Genomic DNA, 17303 nt, shown 5'->3' with positions numbered 1-17303 from the left:
GTTCCATTACCATGGCTAGCTTGTTATGAAGATGTATGTTACACGTCCTATCTGGGCCATCTTATTCATCGTCTTACATAGTGCACATATTGGGGATACTTATTATAGACAAAAGCAAGATTCCCTAAAAGGAATCAGCTGCTTACTAATTAAGGATGCAAAAGAATTTAACAATATGAACCGCATGAATCTGCTCAATGCAAAAGAATTTTATTAGTTATACATACTAGTTGTAGCCAGGGCTGGTCCAAGGCCTAGGCAAGTTAGGCTACCTAAGGCCCCACCAAAAAACAAAATTTCATTTAGGGAAAAAGACCCACTTTTCATAGTTAAAGAACCAAATTTTTATAAAATTATATATATTTTTTAAAGATTGTATATTTTTTTTATTAGTGATGTTAAGGATACTATAAATTTTACTATTAGCTTACAAATTATCATGTTATTAATCACAAAAAGTGATATAAATATTCATTAGTTAAATTGATGAAGTTCATCAATGAGAGTCAATGCCACATTATATTTTGAACATTTTATAGTACTTTTAATTAACGTATTTTTCTTTTTCATTTATATTAAGACTCTCAAAGTACGAGACCGATAGAATCTTAACCCAATTAAAACCTTGAAATGTTTCAAAAAAATGTTGCAAATGTGTTAAATCATCAAGCTCCTAATAGTTTGAGACTTTAATTTTTGTAAACTAATATCCTACAAAGCCACACACCAAATAGTATCTATCTCTCTCTCTCTCTCAAAAACAAGATATAAAAATAAAAATTAGATTACAATTTTACTTAATAATTCATCGTCATATATCCAAAATAAAGTATCTTTTTTAATCGTAATATATTTTTATTTTTTTTATTAATATTTATAGTTCAACTATGATATTTAATTCTCTATATGAAATTAACATATTAGTTTAGTTGGTATTATTAATCAAATTATATATTTAATGTATCAAATTAACCGATTTGATTAATATTAAATAATATTTTTAATTAATATTTACATATTAAAATCCCTACATAAATTTTTTGGGCTCCAAATTATGTTGGGCCGCCCCTGGTTGTCACAAGTTGTCTTTGTGTTGTAGACTTGTAGAGATATTGAGGCAATGCCTCTCTTTTCTTGGTCCTACCTTTGTTTGTTTTGATGGGTTCGTTTTATATTTTTACAGGTATTTGTCGGCTTAAAATGTAACAGCTGGAATTTACCACATCTATTTGGGCTTGTATTGAATTCGTTTTATTTTAATACTAAAGTTGTCTAGAATCAAATTACAACCAGGAGAAAATTTCAAATTAAATCTAAACTCTTGTGGGAATAAATAGGACAAATTTTGGAACTTGATTCTAGAATTGGAGGGGATACATCTATGAAAGAATCATAGTTAAACTAGTTTTTTAAGGGAATCTATTTTGTTCTATTTTGAACAGTTTTGTAGACAAAAAAAACAAATGATCAAACAAAAAACAATTGAAGTCAGCTACATTTTTCTTGGCTGACTTGGTATTCTATGTTATACTATAATTTATTTAATTTCATGTAACTTTCAAGTTCTACTGGATGGCAAATATTATTGAAAGTGATCTCTTAGCTCTGTTGATTGTTATATTCACAGCTAGCTGGATTATAAGAAAATAACTAAATATGCCAGGTGTATAAAAAAAAAAAAAGAGAGAGAAATTGTGAGTTCTAATTAGCTCAACTGATGAAGTTTTTTATCCTTAAATAAGAGATCTGATATTCAAACCCCGCTTGTGTGCCAAAAAATCAATTAGTGTATTGAGTTTGATGATAAAAAAACAATTATCATGGAAAAAAAAATTACTAATTGAAATTCTATTGTATTTATGTAAAAACATAATAATAATAATAATAATTTTAGTAGTTGACTCACCTTCATTTAATGAAAAAGAGAGGAAAAAAGGAAAGTGCCAGTGGTGCATGAATTTCAATGTGCATAGGTGCCAAAATGCTTATGGTTATTGTTAAAATAATAGAAATTTAAATATTTTTAGACTGATTTTTTCAGAAGGCTTTAAAATTTTAAAGGCGACATTTTCTCTCTTATGGCAGTAACCTCAATTTAACAGAAGTACATGTAATGAAATTTACACCACTGTTGTGAATTTTTTTTTTTTTTTTTCCTTTTCTTTATAGGCAATTAGATGTGACAATACCACTTCAATAAATAATAAGGATAAAAAAAAAAAAAAAAAAAGTAATGCATGCTCTGTTACAAATCCATTTTTTAAATTAAAATTGTGAGTTTGAAATAAGATTTCATTGTGTAATAACACTATCCAAATAATAATGCCTCAAGATAGGCAGAGTGCTTTTATTATTTTTTTAATAGGGAAATATTAACAAATACTCTAAGGGTATTAGTTTAAGAACTTTTTTCAAAAACATTTTATGAAAAAAAGATAAGGCAGTTAGTTTTTTTAATAGCTTTTTATATTTTCTGTGAAAGTGGTGTCAAAATTTTCCTAATATGGTTTATTAACAATCACCGACACCCGTTAACATGTTCATTTAAAAAAAATTCAATTTCTTTTTATTTTCTTGGTAAGAAAGTACACGGTTTCTGTAGCATGAATTTGCAATTAAGAAGGTACACAGGATCCTAACTTCTTAGCTCACTTGTAATGTTCATGTCCAATTATAAATTTTTACGATGATATCCTAATCAAGATTAATTTTCCATTTTGTCTCTCCCGAGTTAAGACACGGATAAACCCCAACATGCACAACATACTAAAAAGTCATCCAAATCTAAGGATTTCTTGATGCAAAGGTATAAATCTTTAACCTTTGTATAACATTTGATTTTCAATTACCAACTGCCTCCCAGTTTAATAAGAACTCTTAAAGAGGGAGAAGGGTTATATACAAAGTGAATTTGAAGAAAAGTGAGTTTTCTTGCCCCCAAGAGATCCACTGGGAACTTTGATTACACATGTAAACCAATTTGGTTTCTTTTTCATCTCTTTTAGTAGACAACTGGACAACCATCAACCACAACACCTATGGCAGTTGGGCAAGTAGCCAAGGGACATCCATCAAGGTCATTTCCCCACCAACTAAGGCTAACATCCTCCAAACCCAAGCAAAAATATAAAAGCACCCCCATAAAGGCAAGGCCAGCATCAAGTGCCCCAGAAAGAACATAATTGTTACGTTGCCACCAATTCGGCATATATCTATATGCAACAAATCCAGAGAGAAAACCTACAATAATCCAAGTAGTGTAGTTGACTGCAGTAGCTGGTGGCATATATCCTGTGGCACCTATCAAGACTGGCATGTTAATGAGTCTAATCCACTCTTGTTGAGGAAAGGCTTTAGCTGCCAACCACACAAGAATAGGAGCAATTGCTCCACCTAGGAAGAACCAATTTACTGCCTCGTATGTTCCCAAGTCTCCAAAAATTCTACGAGGACCGATCAAACCCCATATAACAGATGCATCATAAAACACAGTATCACTTGGGCAGGTCCATTCAGAGGATGTGTCCTCACATATGTCAGGGATGGTTTCCATTAGCCACCATGCTGTGCCCAAGTACACGAAGCATGCTATAAGGGTTCCAACAACCTAATTAGGTAGAGGTAAAAAAATTATTAATGACAATGCATCCAAATATATTTATAGGAAACAGTTTTAAGGGATGTAAGTATAACAGATCACCTGTGCCATGAACATTGTTCTAGGAGGGATTTTCATGTAGTGACCTAGCTTGAAGTCTTGTAAAAAGGTTATAGCTTGTGTCATACTTATGTATCCATAAACCTTGAAACACATGTTAGCAACTGGATATCCTGGGTAGATATACCCAATTATATACTCAGTGATGATGTTCAAGCCTGGTGTCTGCCATTAGAAAAAGATTAGGAACATAAACTAATTGATGCAAATATATTGAAAAATTTTTTGGTAAACAAATATATTTAAAATTGATTATTTGACCTTGTATGTAATAAACAAATTGTATTTGTCAAGATGAGTTAACAAATAACAAGCTGAATTGCTTAGAGATATCATACATTGTTGGAGGACAATACAACAACATAAAAAGTGGTCAATATTTTTGTAAAATAGGTTCAAAAAAGACGTAAAAATTATTTCAAGTTTGAAAATAAATTACCTGGTTTGTAATAGCAGTGATGATTCCAATTGGAAGAGTGAATAAAATGGCAATTGCACATGCAAGTAAAACACCCCACCAAGGCAGTTGAAGCTGTTCATTATAATATTCACAGGCAAATATGGTCAAGGCAATGTTACCAATAAGAATGATCACAAACCACCACTCAGGAACTTGCTTGTACTTCCTCATTAGTTTGGTGTGTATATCCATTGTTTTATCTTGAAAACTTGATTTGCTTTGCTCCCATATTTCTCTACATTTCACCACACAAAAATGAGCATTAAAGCATTAACACGCTAGCTGCCTGAGCCAATTCCTTGTCACATTATAATATATTGTACATTATATGTCAAATTTGAATGTCATAATGTTCTTGGTAGAATTAAGTACCTTCCATGGAATAGTGCAACATGTACAATTGTAGCAGTAAGTGCAGCAAAACCAACACCATAAGTCATTGCAAAAAATGTGCTGAGATAAAGTGGCCCTTCTCGTTCATATGCCGCGAGGTCAAGGTGGAAACTAGAATCAATGATGGATGAAATATTGTACACTTGGCCAGTTGAGGTGAAAAGATCATCAGAAAATATAGGGAAGGTTTTGGCCTTGTAGACATTGAGCCAATAACATATGGGAGTCAAAATGTACATTACAAAAACAAATCCTGCAGCAACATTGGCTGTGGCAAACCATGGACTTGCAAGAGGACTCCCTAGGTAGGCAGAGATAGTGGACCAGTCAAGCCCAACAGTGGCAATTCCAAGCCCATAAAGACCAGAACCAAGCTGTTGGGCTAGGACAGAAGTGGGGAATATCCAGCAAATCCAAGAGAGGGAAGTTAACATTTCAAAGAGGTAGCCTGGGAATACATAGTAAGCAAAGCTGCAGATGAAGGCAATTAAAAAGAATTGGGTTCTTGTTAATCCACCTTTGGGCCTTTTTTCTTTCTCGTGAAGAGCCCTGAAACAACAAATAATATGCTTAATTCCTTTCAAAGCCCAGAAATAAGGAGATTTATGTATCTATATTCTGGGCTAACTTAGAGCCCAAATTGCTTTTGTAAGGGCTCCTATATGATTGGGCAAGATTTGCAATGAAAATTGTAGTAGTGTTTGCAATGTATCTTACCCAGAGTATGTTGAAAAATTTAATGCTATTATATGGTTCTTTTGCATTAAATTATTTCTTTCTTCCTTCTCAAAAAAAAAAAAAAAAAAAATTATTTCTTTCTTTTTTTCCTCTTTTTTTATGGGGAAAATTTGGCTTTTTTCCAAAGCTTCACTAATTCAATCTTTGTTTATGTAAACAAAGAAATAGCATCTAATATTTGGAAATTGGAAATTTCATCTAATGTTTTGTAGATGAAGAAAAGAAAATTGTCCAATTGAGTAGTCTGGGACAAGGTTGAAAACACTTGAGCTCTCTCAGTAAAGTGAATATACTAATGTTTTAGTGGGTACTGGATAGCTTTAATAAGTGAGTTGAGCTTCCTGAAAATACGTGGCCAACTCATTCACAAGGACATTTTGACTGATGGATATCGTCATCATGGACCCGAAACGAATTTTCAAACAGCTTTGGTTTGGCTGATGTAGAGGATTGGGATTTAGTGGTAAATGTTAACTTGGGCCAAAATGATTTTAAAGTCTACCAAAAAAAAAAAAAAAATTCGACCTTAATGTGAATTAAAGCGAAAACTTCGACCAAATTCATTTGCTCCAAACACATAAGATGCTCAATCCAAAAGTGCCAGACTCTGGGGTCTGGGGGTGCGAGTGTGTGTGCACCTTTGACCTTCAGGTAGTTAGGTACATATGGTGCAAAACAAAAAACTATATATATATACGTGTGTGTGAGTGCGCGTGTGTGGGGTTCAAATCTCAACTTGTCTTCTTTGCAATATGCTAATCTCAAAAAATAAATAAAATAAACAGTACTAAAACGTAAGAAACAAACTAATCACAAATTGTCAAGTAAATCTCATAGCAACACATGCCTATAAAGGCCTTCATCTACGCTGTCCTTATTTTATTGTCAATTATGAAAAATATCATCTAATAAGCTCGTTTTTATTTGTACTGTTGATTTTGAATTAAAAATTTGACAAACATAATAATATTTTTTCGTTTGAGAAGAATAAACATAATAATTAAATACATAATAACGCATGACGTGCATGCACATGCATAAAAAATTATTGTAACAGCCTTTTTATTGTAATGCATGGGTTCTATTGCACTTTTTGGTATTATTCATGGATACTATACTATTTTAGCTAATTTTTACATTTATCTACCGTACTTTTAGCAAAAAAATTTCAGTTTCATTAAAATAAGTGGATCCCAATAAACCTTACTGCAAAAAGTAATTTAAGTAATGTTTGACTTTGAATAACCAAAATAGTGAGCTTGGGGGAAGTGAAAAAAATAATAATAATAAATCTGAGACACCAACCGGTCATGATCATCACTCACCACCAACACCCAGCATGGCCACCCAACCGAAAGCATAACTATCGGAAGAGTGACACATTTATTTAAACCAAAAATTAAGAAATATTCACATAAATGTTTTGATACTCAGATTATGTGAATTAAATTTGACAGGCATGTGTTACTACGGGGTGTTCGTTAAAGGATTGAGCTGGATTATGAAAATAATGGGTAGTGTATATTACACGAAAAAAAAAAAAAAGTATTTGGTATCAAATGTTACCAAGTCATCCCATCAAAATCCAGTAAAAAAGAAATATATTTGCAAAAATAACTACCACTAACACATGTCATTCAATTGTTAGTGAGTAAGTTATTTTTTGTTGACATGTTTCACACTTTTTGAATTTTGATACAACTGACATGGTATTATTTAATACCAAATACTTTTTCCTATCACAGACACTTATATAGTACACACAATCCCTAAAAAAAATGAAAATTAAGTTACAGTTTTGAAGTTCGAATCCAAGACTTGAAGTCACAGTTTTTCTTGTTTTTGAAGAGTGTATAGTGTATACTATGTGTGAATTAAGCCATAAGTACTAAATATTTCCCAAAAATAATTCAGAAAAATCTTAATTATAACTTGGATTAGTCTTTTTGATATAGCTAATAACTCTTCCTTTGTCACAATTTTACTTGTCAAAATTACCTGAACAATGAAACCTGAACCAAATTCGCAGGCCACCACATAGCTGCTGGCTCAACAAGGTACCTCCTGAATATCCCAGCCCATCCGAACCCCAACACCTACCATTCAAAACCCATCAAACCTAATCAACAAACATAAGAAAAATATCCCTAAACAAACTCTACCAAAGTAACAAAACAAATAAAACTAACCTGAGTTGTTATAATAACGAGCAGGGACACAAAAAACGTGATGTGCTGTTTATAAAAAACCTTAACCACAGTAACAACATGAATGGCATACACAGTCCCAGCTCCAGAGTTAGCAAAGATTGTAATAAGAACATGCTCTTTGACATTGAAAGGACCAGGATTCAACGTGAATTCCCAACGTTTTCCTTTGAAGAACACACGGTCAGTGATTTTTGCAGCCATTAATTGGCCAAGAGGGACCACAGCTATTTGAGCTGAAATGGATGTGATTGTTAATGGCTCAGTGCGGTACCAAAAGAACTGGTTGAGAAAAGATAGGAGGATACATGAGAGAGCTCCCAAGACCCACATTCGAAATGTGAGAACTGGAAGTGATGGGTCGTCTGTGATTGGTACTGTTAGAGCAACTTGTTTGATTGGTGAATTCTCCTCCGGTTCTTGCTCTTCATTAACCTCGGATATAGAATTGGGTTCCATAGCTTGTGATGAAGATGCAACTGGGTCATCTTTCTCATCCTTAGATACTAAACCCAATAAACAAAAAGGTTCAATTTCAATAACAAAGGAATTAGAGTACAGTATTTAGTAGTACTAGAAAAATAATGAGAAAGCCAGCTAGAGAGACTTACTGAGAGGGGTTCTAATCTCATCTGAGGATTCTTCCATGGTTTTTCTATCTCCCTTTCTGGGACTAGCTCACAAAGATTCTAATATCCGTTTGCTTACAAAAGATGCAGTGAATTTAACAGTACAAGGGATAAGAATCAGAATCTAGGAGGGCTTTTTTGAATGGCAAAAATTAAAATGAGTTGGAAATGTTTTCTTGGTTGGGAGGTCACGAATTTAGTTGGGGTTATGCCAAAAACTGCTAATAATAATTAGGTGAGTGAGTTGTTGCAGGCGCTGAGCCACGTGATTTGACCTTCTTCTTCTTTCCCTCCTCTTTGGTTTTAGTCTACAATCAGTCCATCACAACAATTTTTACAAAATAGTTTACGATTGTTGGTAAGTTTAAGATGGTCAAATGTGGTAAGTTATTAATGATTATTGATGAAAGATAAATGATAAAATAATATCTGTAAGGTTGTAATATGCTTAAACAAGAATTAATAAAAACTTATCCACTCAAATTTTATGAAAATTGTTGTCACATTACACGCTCAAATTTTATAAAAATTGGTGTCACATTACTCTTATGTCTTCCATTTAGCTTTAGAGAAATTGGAAGATAGTTGGAGCTTATAATCATCAAAGAAATCCCAATACTAGGACCTCTTAGGAAGTCCTCATGTTGCACTTACACCCCTAAAAAAATCCAATAAAAAAAAGTGAGAAATCCTAGCAATTGTTACCAATTATACTACATAAAATTTATAATTAATTTATTAGTTTTATAAATATTAAACCATAAATTAATATTTATATTATATTATTGTTGTGGCACCAATCATATTAATTATTAAAAAAAAATGTAAGTCTTTAATAATAAAATTGATTATAATTTTAGTATTATCCTTGTCAAGATCTACAAGCTAGAGCTACACCTCTATGGTAAAATTGGTAATGGTTAAGATAAGTAGTAATGAAAAAATTAAATATCTCTACGACTAGTTATAGTGGTTAGGTAGGTGCATAAATCTTCCATTCTATGATAATTCTCTTTTTTATTAGGCCAATACACCAACGTATTTTGAACTCAAGTTTTTTATTCAATAACAACCAATATTTGAGTTAATTGGAACACCAGCATTTTTTTTTTTTTTAGGGAAAGATTGAATATTATAATTCCAATTTTATAAATTATTATTGTGAGGAGAGGCATGAATTTGAGAAAAATATAAATACACCAACATATAATAAAGAGAGTTTGATACAAGTCCCCCTCCCTCCCCCCCCCCCCCCCCCAAAAAAAAAAATGAAAAGAGAGATAGCTATATATCCTCACCGATTCTGCTTCATTTTAGTTAATTAAGCTAATTAATCCAAAAGAGTCTAACCTTCTTCTTTTTTCTTTTTTCTTTTTTTTGAAATTGACCCTATTGAATACATAATTAACAAGATCTGCATAATCTCCCTCATTTTGTAGTACGTACCTCTTTATCCTCCATAACTCACTAAAAACATTAAGGAAACAAACATATGATGCTGTATATGTTTTTTATGCCTCTATATCTATATCCTCCCAAACTCACCAAAAATATAAGGGAGAAAAATGAAGAGACTATCCAGTGAGGCGAGGCTAAGCTAATTATCAAAAACTCGAGCCCTCAATTTGAAAATCTTGTTCCACCAAAAATGAAAGGTGCAACAGTACCCCCATTGACTCTAAACTAACTAATTTGTTACAATTGTAACTAGAAGTCAATAGAGAAACAAAGACTCGGATGTACCAAAGTGCAAATATATGAATGTATCATGCCATAATATTGGTAACATCCTAGATAACAAGTCTTTGGCCGCTTAAATGTCTCTTCACGTACGTGCCAGTGTAGTAGCCTTGTAGCTTAGGTAAATAAATCTTACTGTTAAGCAGTGATAATTTTGCGTTAGAGGTTAAGTGGCACGAATAATTGGCTATAATTAGGTGTGAATGTGATGCCTTTTGATAATGATACATCCAATTGAAAATCTGTCAAACTAGGCTGGTCCACTATTGGATCAAATGTGGTTGCTTATAGCATTGAAATTAGTAAAAATCATGTAATTATACGCATGAGACAAAATTATTTTGTATTCTGGTCCCTCTCTATTTCTCTTTCCAATATGGATATGAGTATATGACAAAATATATATATATATATATATATATATATATCTTACGTGCACAAGCACGGCAAGCCTGAGAATTATTTCACGTGAATTGGATTTGACAAAGGAAAAATAAAAATCTATTTGAGAATTTGGAAGTGAAAGACCCCTTTTCCAAGAATTTTGTGATCACACATTCTTAATTTTTTTGCTCTCTGGATTCTTCAGTTTTAACCCAGGCCCAGAACTATTCTTGAAAGCTTAGACCCAAGCCCATGCAAACAAACTTGTGAAGAAGCCCATACTGAATGAGATGGATAGTGGGTAAGTTTCTGATAATTGGAAATCACCTATTGCTACCCCAATGTGGACCTTAACTTGTCTTGGAAAGGCTTAGGCCAGAGCTATTCTATTAATTTGTACTTGTACAACATTAGAATCATTAGAAATTCACATGTACAAGTATTATTAGAAATTGGCCCATACAAGTTTTATTGGTATGAATTCAAAAAATCGTTAAAAATTGCTATTAAGAATGTAACCAAATTATGGGTTTTAGTTAATTAGTAAAGTCTTTGATGGTTAAATAAGAGATTTAGAGTTTAATCCTGCCTACACCAAAAACTGATTGGTGTCTTGGTTTGATGATAAAGAGTTATTATAAAAAACGGATGTTATAGGTTAAAACTTTCTTTAAAAAAAAAAAATGTAACCAAATTGGACTGAAACGGACTGAAGTGGACAAAATTGAACCTAACAAACTTTTTTTTTTTTTTTATTTAAGAAAAAAATCCACTACATACAACATTCACTCCACTTTATTTATTTCTTACAGAGAATGAGGTCAAGAACATGATAAATTATGTTTCATGCGGTTAAGAAAATAATGGTAGTGATCCTGAAATTGTTAACTCTCTAATACAAATGTTTAATAAAAACAATGTTTTGATTTATGTTTTTAGAATGACCAAGGACCGCTTTGTAGAATCTAATATAACAGATGTGAGATTATGTTACATCAGTCATGTCATAGGGTTGTAAACGAGCCGAATTCTGTTGAGTAATCCATGTTCAAGCTTGGCTCGTCAGGAAAAGTCAAAAGCTTAAACTTGGTTCGAGCTCGTAACAAGCCTAAAAATAATGTTTAAGCTTGAACTCGTGGGAAAGTCAAAACGTTTGAGCTTGGCTTGGCTTGACTTGATTAATTAGTCAAGCCAAGCTAGGCTCAAGCTTAATATCAAGCTCAAACTTAAGCTCAAGTCAAGCTCTTGAGCTTGAGATCTAAAAAAAAATTACATTATCAAATGCTTAAATCTCTAAAATTAAGAAAAAAAATATAGTATACTCATTTTATCATGCGTCTAGTCCTACTTATGATTAGCCATTATTCAAATTAAAATTTTAAATAATTAAATTCATTTATATATCCTTCCTTGTCTACAACTTCAGCAATTATTCAAAATACAATTTTTACATTTACGTTAGATGGTGAAGAACCAGAAAAATACTTATTTGTCACTATTATGAATGGGAAAATACTAACATGTTTCATAACTTTACATTAGATGATTGATGAGGTAGGATCATATGTGACCCACTTAATTAATTTATTTATTTTTAAATGTAACTAAAGTTTAAAGTGGTTCTTGGTTAGTTTAGAGGGAAGGAAAAAAATTAAGATAATGGGTTGTGGTCCCATGTTGGTAATGTCATTTTAAAATATGTTTAATGAGTATATTTAGTTAACACCTATAAACTTAAAAATGAGTCTATATTTGAATTGTTTTGTATCAAGCCTAATAGCTAACAAGCTTGTTCATAAACAAATTTTGTTGTTTGGGCTCGGTTTGTTTATTAAATGAGCCTAAAATTAAATCTCAGGTTTGGCTTTTTTATAAACAAACAAACATGAACGACCTTTTATCAAGTCGAGCCCGAGTTGTTCATGATTGGCTTGATTCATTTAGAACCCTACATGTCATTTTTCACATCAATCGTGCTTTGTAGAATCTAACAATATCACTTAGCCACCACCACATACACAAATGAAATTTAAAATGCAAGCAAAAAATATATATAAAAGACAGAAAAACATTATCATCAACTAAATTTATGGGTTCATTCCATATTTCCATCAACTGTGTAAAAGACAATCATCGAATGAAGCTTTCTCCAAGTGAAATTTTCAGCCGCACGTGTGTATCCCACACTTTGATCCTATATTCTAACAGTGTTACATTGGGTACAAATAGATTTAATTAAACTAAAATACAATTTTAAATCTGTTAATTGAATTATGTAGCTTGGTCTAATTATTTGTGAACAATATTTTATCCATTTGTAATTACTGAGAACTTTGTAACTGGCATCTCATTTTTTTTTTTCAGAGACTTTAGATTTCAAATATCGCTCCCAACGCAACTTTCCAATTATCAAAAATATTATCCATTTGCAATTGGTCCATGGCCTTAGTGTACTTGTAAGTTGTAAGATTGTGCTTTAGCAACTAAAGGCAAAGTATATTGTGAAACAGCAATGAACAATGAGAGAGAGAGAGAGAGAGAGAGAGGAAAATGGACTGAATGGGCTAGAGTGGATTGAATGGACCACAGTGGATCGAAAGGACCTAAATAAACCTTCACAAACCAAATAAACCGAAGTCAACCAAATGGACCCAAGTGGACCAAAATGCTACGTTGAAGTAATTCATGAGTAACATAACAACAATAAATATTGTGCATAAATTTTTAAATATTATTTATAGATATAGTTTCAGTTTTTTCTTCTTTTTTAGATTATAGATATTAGTATAGGTAAAAATAAGAACTATTCATCATTTTTCATTCTATAATTGATATGTTTTTCTATGGAGGTTAATTCCCCCAAATCACCAAATGATAATTGGACTGTTTTTGTGCATAAAATCATACTACTATCAATTGGGAGTGTGGGGATTGATGTTACAAATGATTAAGATCTTGCACTTTTATGAAATTTCATTAGAGCACTAGCATCTGAGATGCCAAAAAAGTTCTATTTTACAACCTCAAAACTTACTTTATTTATTTTACCATTTTATTTTACAACTCACCCAACATCTCAGTTTCTATTTTTATATACAACTCATTAAAATAATATAAACTACACCATCAAATAATATAAAAAATTGCATTCTCTCTCTTCTCTCCAAAACTCAACCACCACCAAAACTCAGCCACAAACCCTAATTTGTCACCAACAAAATTACCCCAAAAATAATTGCCACCACCAAAATTAACCAAAAATAATTGCCACCACCACCACTAAAAATCCAAACCACAACCATCAAAACTCAACCCCCACCACCACAACCATTGCAACTCACCACCATAAAAAGCACTCATCATCACCATCCACCACAAACATCAACAACCACCAAAACCCACATTTTGCCTATCCCACATCAAAACCCATCCACCACAGTGGGGTTTGTGGAAGATTATGACTGTGAGCAAAACACAACACACAAAAAAAAAAAAAAAAAAAAAAAAAAAAAAAAAAAAACCACGACAGCCAAACCTAAGGCGAGCAAATCCAAACCCACGGCGGCAAACCCAGAAACGATCTAGCCACCACTCCCAACCCAGCCACCAATTTCCTCCAACCACCACCCCAACCACCACTCCCAACCCACCTACTCAAAATCAAAACCCACCCACCACCCCACCACAACATACACCCCAACAACCACCAACAAAAAAAAAAAAAAGCTTCATCGTCAACCACCCAAAGAGGCTTCACTATCAGCCATAAGAAAGGGCCCGATCTGCTACCCACGCCGATGATCTGAAGCCACCCAAAGAGGCTTCACCGTTAGACATGAGAGGAAGAGAGTAGAGAGCGTGAGAGAAAGAGATAAGGGAAAAAAGAAAAGAAAAAAGAAGAGAGAGAGGTCACAGTTTGAAGTGAGAGGAAGAGAGAGAAGAGATTAAAAAATTATATAATCTTTACATCCTCATGAACAGTGAGGATGCAAAAAAAAAAAAAAAAAAAAAAGGTTTACATACCCGGATGTTAGAGGGGTGGGGTTAAGGCTTTAGTGGGTAAAATAGCAACTAGGTGGTTTTTACACCCCCAATGCTAATGCTCTTATACAAATCTCTTAAAATGATTTATTAATAATTATCTAAACCAATTGTTAACATTTCCTAAAAGTTAAAACATTAAAATGATACTTTTGGAATCATCACACAAAGAGCATTGAGATCTTTTATGTAGTGTTCAGGGATTTGATCTTCTCCCCGTCACAATCACAAACTGATTAATTTGTTGGCCATTCACTTAAATTGAAACCCAATATATAATGGATTTGATTTTCAATTCAAATCCACCACTCACATCAATCACATGAACACAAATTCATTGAGATCTTTATGTCTATCAAAAAAATGCATTAGGGATCTTCACCAAATTGCTTGATAGAAGTAAGTTTGAGACACTTTGTCAAGTAATTGGTGTGATTCTGTGTCCCTGATCTTCTTTGGCTTTCATGGTCCTTGTGCTTCATCGCTCTACTCTTTGTGACCATTATTCTTTGTTGCTTTTGTTTTCTTTAATATTCTAGGAATTGCATTGCATAACATTCATGCATTTCATTCTAGGTTGTTTTTGTAATCTCTTTTCAAAAATTTAAAAAAAAAAAAACAAAAACAAAAAAAGAAGGAAAAGGGAAGCAAAATGTGTTTTGCATTATTTGTCTTGGATTTGATATCAAGGTTGGCCAATTTATTTTTACATAACATGTTTATGTACCTTGTTTAGTTTTGATGAGCTTATTTATTGCACTTTACTAGTATGAGCTTTGTAGTGCATGTTGTGTGGGAAGATATTTATAATTTTTGATCACATGATTTTGATATTGAAGTCACAAGTCTTTGATTGTTGGACTTGAACTTATTAAGAAATGCATAAATAACCATCTCACCACTGTTTACTAGCCAATCATGAACACCTTAGTGCATATTGTAAGATTCTATGCTCAAGAAAGTATAGCACATGCACAAAAAGAACATAAGGTGTAGCCTCGATTTAAATGCTAAAATTGGTGTGCACATTATTGGGCTTTAATAACTTCACAATCAAATAAAATTAGTGTGTACATTACCCTGGCTATTTTAATAAGTTTCTAATCAAATAAAATTTGTGTGTATATTATGAGGCAAAATAAAAAAAAAAACTTACATGATTGCAAGCTTTTATTCTAGGAGATGAGAGAGTTATATGATGTAACTTTTTAAGTGATAGTCTCTCTCAAATTTATGTGATGAATTTTGTAGAAATTGTGATTGATTTCTATTTACATATCACCTCACATGTATCTCAAGCTTTTGCTAGTTGCACACGCTATACAAGTTACTCTTTGCTAAACTTTGTACATGTTATTGTGTGTGATTTTGGTTTGGTCAACCAAGTTTGAAAATTCCTTGAGTTTTATGCAAAACATGTTTGCTGTTTGAGAATTTAAGGATAATTGATTGAAAACCTTATTTTTGGGAAATCTGGGTTCAATACAAGTGTTTTTAAAGAGCATTCCATTTCATACTCATGCATTTTATTCACAAAATACTATGCTTTGAGGAGTTTCTGCATAAAACTGCTATGTTTTTCAAAAAATTGTGTTTTCCAAATTTTCGATCAATCAAATCTGTTTTTCAACTGATCGAAAATGCGATTTAAATTTTGTTTTGAATCTGACCTACTCGATCGCTGTTGGATCAATCGAAAGTTATTTTCAATTGATCAAATCTATTTTTCGATCAGTCGAAAATCGTATAGAGAGTTTTTTAAAATCTTTGTTTCTCACGTGTTCAAACACTATTTCAAAACTTTCAAGGGTTTTTGTCCTCTAAGGCCGGTAAGACCTTTATACCCCTCATTTTTCATTTATTTTCATGTTTTCATGCATTTTAGGGAGAATGTCGAACCTATGAAAATTTGGGATTTTTGTTGATTTAATATTTTTCTTTGGAAATTGATCAATGGGTTTTTGTTGTGGGACAATATAAAGCTGATCTTTGTGAATTAATTTGATCAATTTGATGATTTGTGAAAAATTGGAATTTCTAGGGCTTGAAACTACCCGATTTGGGAATTTTGTTCAATTGTGCTTAATTTGATGAAATTGGCTTGTTAGATTGATTCATTTGATCATTATAATGTGTTATCTCTCTTGTGTAATAGTCAATTTGTTGGGTTTTGTGAAAATGGATTTTTCAAAATTTGGGGGTTTTGATGTAAGCTTTATGCTCAAGCCAATTTTGTGATCCTGGAGTAAAATTGAACTTATTCTCACTGCATTAGAGCATGCATCATATAGAATTGTTATTTCTATATTGTTTTGTGCTAACTTGCAGTCTGTCCTTGGTTTTTCTGGTTTTTTTTTTTTTTTTTCCTTCTCTTCTGTGTCTATCTTTCTACTCTTTAGCATCATGTCTCGAAAGACTAGAGCTAATAGGAAATCCACCTCTACTTCTTCCCCCACCTTTGATAGTGAGAGGTTCTTGAGTGAGAAAAACCAGGAAGCTTATGAGAAGCTGAACCTTCGTTGGAACATTTGGGCTGAGAAAAAGGTTCTGTTAGACGAACTAGATGGTGAGATTAGGAGAAACTTTAACTATTGAGGCTGGTTACCTTTGTTGGATATTGATCATCCTCATCTGGCTACCTTGATTAGAGAGTTCTATTCGAATCTCTCTGTCCACTCCTATGATTCCAACACTTTTGTGCGAAGTTGGATACAAGGTGATGAGTACACCATTACTCCTTCAGTAGTGGCTGCTGCCCTTGGGGTGCCATTGGTCCATCATCCTGTTTATCCGTACGATGAGTCTCCACCCCTTAATGACATTATGTCATTTATTACTGGTACTACTATCCAGTGGGGTTCTGATCCTTCGATCACCACTCACGAGTTGACTGAGATTTACTATCTTTTCTTTCGGATTTCTTGTCATTCCATCTAGCCTATCTCTCATCTACACACTATTCCTTTGGAGAGATGCGCGTTTTTGTATGCCCT

General features: G+C 32.7%; 1 protein-coding gene across 1 annotated transcript; it reads right to left on the bottom strand.

Moving 5' to 3' along the window:
- Positions 1-2809: 2809 nt before the first annotated feature.
- On the bottom strand, positions 2810-8364 carry LOC126713249 (oligopeptide transporter 7). The gene is made up of 7 exons (XM_050412955.1): positions 8128-8364; positions 7499-8022; positions 7308-7405; positions 4551-5120; positions 4158-4413; positions 3701-3883; positions 2810-3607 (listed from the first exon to the last, which is right to left on the bottom strand). Exons 1-7 carry the CDS (start codon positions 8162-8164, stop codon positions 3002-3004), a joined length of 2274 nt encoding a protein of 757 aa, XP_050268912.1. The 5' UTR covers positions 8165-8364; the 3' UTR covers positions 2810-3001.
- Positions 8365-17303: the final 8939 nt, after the last annotated feature.

This window comes from Quercus robur, chromosome 2, assembly GCF_932294415.1.
Source record: "Quercus robur chromosome 2, dhQueRobu3.1, whole genome shotgun sequence".
Taxonomy (NCBI): Eukaryota; Viridiplantae; Streptophyta; class Magnoliopsida; order Fagales; family Fagaceae; genus Quercus; species Quercus robur.
The sequence above is the reverse complement of the archived record's forward strand: the minus strand, read 5'-3'. Positions and strand labels throughout refer to the sequence as shown.

What these genes read in the sequence shown, in the direction of transcription:
- LOC126713249 (XM_050412955.1), bottom strand. Translation starts at nt 8,164, where the DNA reads ATGGAAGAATCCTCAGATGAGATTAGAACCCCTCTCA. An exon ending in TGAGATTAGAACCCCTCTCA is followed by an intron (nt 8,023 to 8,127) that starts GTAAGTCTCTCT and finishes TATTGGGTTTAG; the next exon opens with TATCTAAGGATGAGAAAGAT. An exon ending in TCACTGCTATTACAAACCAG is followed by an intron (nt 3,884 to 4,157) that starts GTAATTTATTTT and finishes TTCTAATGGCAG; the next exon opens with ACACCAGGCTTGAACATCAT.